General features: G+C 36.0%; 1 protein-coding gene across 1 annotated transcript; it reads right to left on the bottom strand.

Moving 5' to 3' along the window:
* LOC109356292 lies at positions 1,526 to 3,681 on the bottom strand. The gene is made up of 2 exons (XM_019599616.1): positions 3,577 to 3,681; positions 1,526 to 2,278 (listed from the first exon to the last, which is right to left on the bottom strand). Exons 1-2 carry the CDS (start codon positions 3,679 to 3,681, stop codon positions 1,526 to 1,528), a joined length of 858 nt encoding a protein of 285 aa, XP_019455161.1.

The raw sequence follows: 4,359 nt of genomic DNA on the forward strand, positions 1-4,359 counted from the left end.
ATCTGGCCTTGTACTTGGAAATTGATCCATCAAGCTTGTGCTCCACCTTAAAAACCCATTTGATAGTAATAGGTTTCTTATTTTGAGGTAGCTCCACCATTTCCCATGTATGATTCTTCTCAATGCTTTTTAATTCTTCTTCCGTTGCTATCTTCTATACCTTGTTGGAAATGTCTTCTTCAATTCCAATAGGTTCAATGTTAGCCATTAGAGTTAGGTGTTGAATTAAGTCACCTTCTTCAGTGATTATACTATCAGAGTAGATTTGATAGTCTCTAAGTCTAGAAGGAAAATTTCTGTTTCTAGCTGGTTTGATATCAATATTTTGTTAAGGGTCACCACTCACTGTCTCCTGAATGTTATGTGTTTTTGATCTAGCTTCTTCCCATTCTATCTGCACCTTAGGAAGTGTTTCAATAGTGGATTGTGTTTCACACCAAGTGTTTGACTCGTCAAAGCACATATCCCTGCTGAATAGAACATGTTTTGTCTTAGGATTGTACAGTTTATATGCTTCATTGGAGTTGTTTCCCACAAAGATCATAGGTTCACTCTTGTTATCCAGCTTTCTCCTCCTTTGATCAGGAACATGTCTATAGCATAGTGAACCGAAAACTCTGAAATTCTTGACAGTTGGTTTGATTTCATACCAAGCTTCATCTGGATCCATGGAGTCAAGCCTTTTAGTTGGGAATCTCTTGAGGATATATACAGCTGTAATGGCTGCTTCACCCCAGAATGTGTGTGGAAGATTCTTCTATTTGAGCATACTCCTTACCATATTTAATATGGTTATGTTATTCTTTCTACAATCCTATTGGGCTGAGAGGTATATGGAGTTGTGACCTCATGAATTATGCCATGCACTTTATAGAATTCTTCAAGCTCATTATATGTGAACTCCCCCCACCTTCAGTCCTCAAAATATTGATGCATTTTTTTTTATTGCTTCTCCACCATTACCTTGAAGGTTTTGAAGATTGAGAATACCTCACTCTTAGCTTTGATCAAGTACAACCATAATTTCCTACTAAAATCATCCAGAAAGGATACAAAGTATCTATTTCCAGCTAGTGATGGAATATCAAGTGGTCCACACACATCTTAATAGACTATATGCAGGATATCACTAGCATTGGACACTGCATAATTGTTGAATGGCCTTCTAGGTTGCTTGCTGATTAGACAGTTAGCACACAATCCCTTATAACTTGCAATGGATGGTAGTCCAGATATCATGTTCTTAGAACTGAGTAGACTTAAGTCTTTGAAATTCAAATGGCCTAGTTCTAGGTGCCATAATCATGTATCATCAGCCAAAGTGCAGGTTGAGTAACAAGTAGTGTTCATGGTATTTAGGCTTACGTGAAATGTTCTGTTTCTTGCAAGTGGAACTCTCATGACCTTTTATCAGAAACATCATAAATTTCTATGACACCATTTGAGATATTGATTGTGAATCCTCATTCAAGAAATTGTCCTAGGCTGATTGGATTACTCCTCATCCCAGGAACATAAAGTACATCTAGATTATTGCACTACCTCCATCATTTCTTCTAATCAACACCTTGCCTTGGCCTTCAGCTATGATGTATCTATTATCTACAAAACTCACCCTACTCTTCTTTGATTCATCAACATCCACAAACCAGTCTTTATAGCCAGTCATGTGATTGGAACAACCTGAGTCTACATACCAAACTTCACTACTATCTATTCCTTGGTTAATGGTCATCATTAACAGAATTGGTTGTTGCTCAAGATTTGCTCCAATGTCTTCCTTAGCCATATGAGCCTGATGACCATTGTTTGGTTGATCTGTTATGTGATTAGTATGAATAGTTACAGCCTCACATTCATTAGAGTAATTTCCTATTCTGTTACATTTGAAACATTTAACTCTCTTTTTATCAAACTTCTTCTTACTTCTTCTCAAACTATTATATCCTCTTCTATTTGAGCTACCTGCTTGATCTTGCTCAAGTTTGATTTGTCCTTGGGACTGTGAGTTTCTATTGGAGCCATTTCTTGAGTCTCTTCCTCTACTCCAACCATTGTATGCTCCTCTTGCACTATTGTTGCCCTTTCTTGAGACTTGAGTCCATAGTGCTTGATTTTCAGTAGTCTTCTCTACACTTCTTTCATGGAGCCTTTGCTCATGTTCCTCTAGGGATTCTTGCAACTCTTCTATCTTCGAATCCTCCAATTTCTTGGACTCTTCGATGACAACCACAATGTGATCAAATTTGGGGTTGAGGGTGTAAGTATCAGAGTGCAACTAAGAGGGGGGAGGGGGGTGAATTAGTTGTCTTAAAATAATGGCCGCTTTTTCTACAAAATCAAAGTTAAAGTGCAGCGGAACAATATGCAGAAAAATAATAGGAAATAAAATGAAAGAGATAAGGAGAAGAGAGTACACAAGGAGTTTTATACTGGTTCACCTTCTTGTCCACCGAAGGCTACGTCTAGTACTCTTGCCACACAAGAGATTTTCCACTAAGAATTATGAGTTGCAATTACAATATCTCACCCTGAGATCTCTATGTACCTTACACACTCCCTAATTCTTATACCCTTGGAAAACACCTTTCCAAGTGAATGTATTCCCCTTTCTTTTCACACCCCGTGAAAGAAAGAATTCTTTACAACAATGAAGAATATTCAACTATGGCAGATTGCCTTTACAAGTATGAAACTTATGTAACTTGCAATCCAAACTCTGAATATATATAGAAGTATATAATGCTCTTTGTAAAAGTCTTTGAAACGCTTGAAGCAACTTTTTAAAATTAACTTGAAAGTTTAAGAACAAGTTGCAAAAAGTTCAAAGATAAATTCTGGAAAAAGTGTGAGAGCTTTTGAGAGTTGATTATGAAAGTTGTGTGTTATTCTCTTCTTCTTTGTGTGAGAGTTTAGAGCCTTTATATAGAGTTTACAAACACCATTTGAAGGTTTCTGAAAGTGTATGAGTTGTTTGGAGTGAAGAGATTTCGTTTGGAGTGAAAACCTTTCACTTTGAAATCTGAAAAACACTTCCAACAGCTCTCAGTAATGGGTTACTCATTTGAGTAATGGGTTACTCAAACTTTCTGTCCATTTGAAATTCGAATTTTATATTGAGTAATCGGTTACTCACTTTGAGTAATCGGTTACTCAAACTCTCTGTCCAACAGATACTTAAAAATTATTTTGAGTAATCGGTTACTCAGCTTTCAAAAATCAGTTTTTCAGTTGGATAACTCTTTTCTCACACATGTAACCTGTTACTCAATGAAGTAACCTGTTACACACTATTTTTGAAAAATGTTTTAAGTCTTTTAAAAGTGTCTCACATTTTCTAAAAAATAGTTTGAGCAATTATACTTGTATATACTTAAGAGTTTAGGATAGAAGTACTTACAAAGACTTAATCTAATGTCTTGAAGCTTTATCTTCATTTGTCTTCATAAGTCATCTTCCTTTTCTTCTTTTTGGTGATGTTGGTGTCTTCATCAAAACCGTGCCAAGGTCAGGAGCAAGATCTTCTTCACAGGGGGTTCTTAATATCTTTTCAAATATTGTTTGAGTTGAAACTACTTCTCCACAAGCCTTCATTCCATTGGTGTGAGTGATGATTCTATTGAAAAACTCAGCCATATTTTCATTGTTCTCCATCTGCATCAACTCATATTGTCTCCTCATTGTTTGCAATCACCTTCTTGAGCTATTCAGCTCCTTCATTGCATTTTTCAAGGATTCTCCAAGCTTCTTGTGAAGTTGCAGCTTCTGCAATCTTCTCAAAGTGAGCCTCATCAACACATTGATGGAGAATGAACATGACCTTACAATATTTCCTCATATTTTCTTTGTAAGTCACCACTTACGCCTCAGTGGGATTTGCAGGGATATCTTGGAATCCCTGTTCTATGAGTTTACTCACCTCTTGATAACACATGATTGCCTTCATTTGTATGTGCCACTTGTTCCAGTTTCTGCCATTGAGAATAGGTAGATTTGTGAGAAGTTTGCATTGTTTGAATCCATTGTTTGGATCTCACCTATGCTCTTGATACTAGATGTTGAAAGAAAGAAGAATGCAGAGAAGAAAATGGAAGAGAATGAAATTGTGTTTTGTGTTTTAGGAGTGGAAGAGAAGATGAAAAGATCAAATACTGGATAATACATCTGCAATGTATTTCTTATTGATTCAAGCAAACTGAACTTTGCCATTTATAGTAGTCATTGTAACTAAAATAACAAACTGAAATTTCTAAAAACGGAAATTATTCTAACTAACCAACTAACTCAGTTTTGAATCACTTCTAACACATAATTAGAAAGAGTATGTGTAAAAGGTCTTCAAAAGGCTTCATACTAAGA

The sequence above is a fragment of the Lupinus angustifolius genome, chromosome LG09 (assembly GCF_001865875.1).
Source record: "Lupinus angustifolius cultivar Tanjil chromosome LG09, LupAngTanjil_v1.0, whole genome shotgun sequence".
Taxonomy (NCBI): Eukaryota; Viridiplantae; Streptophyta; class Magnoliopsida; order Fabales; family Fabaceae; genus Lupinus; species Lupinus angustifolius.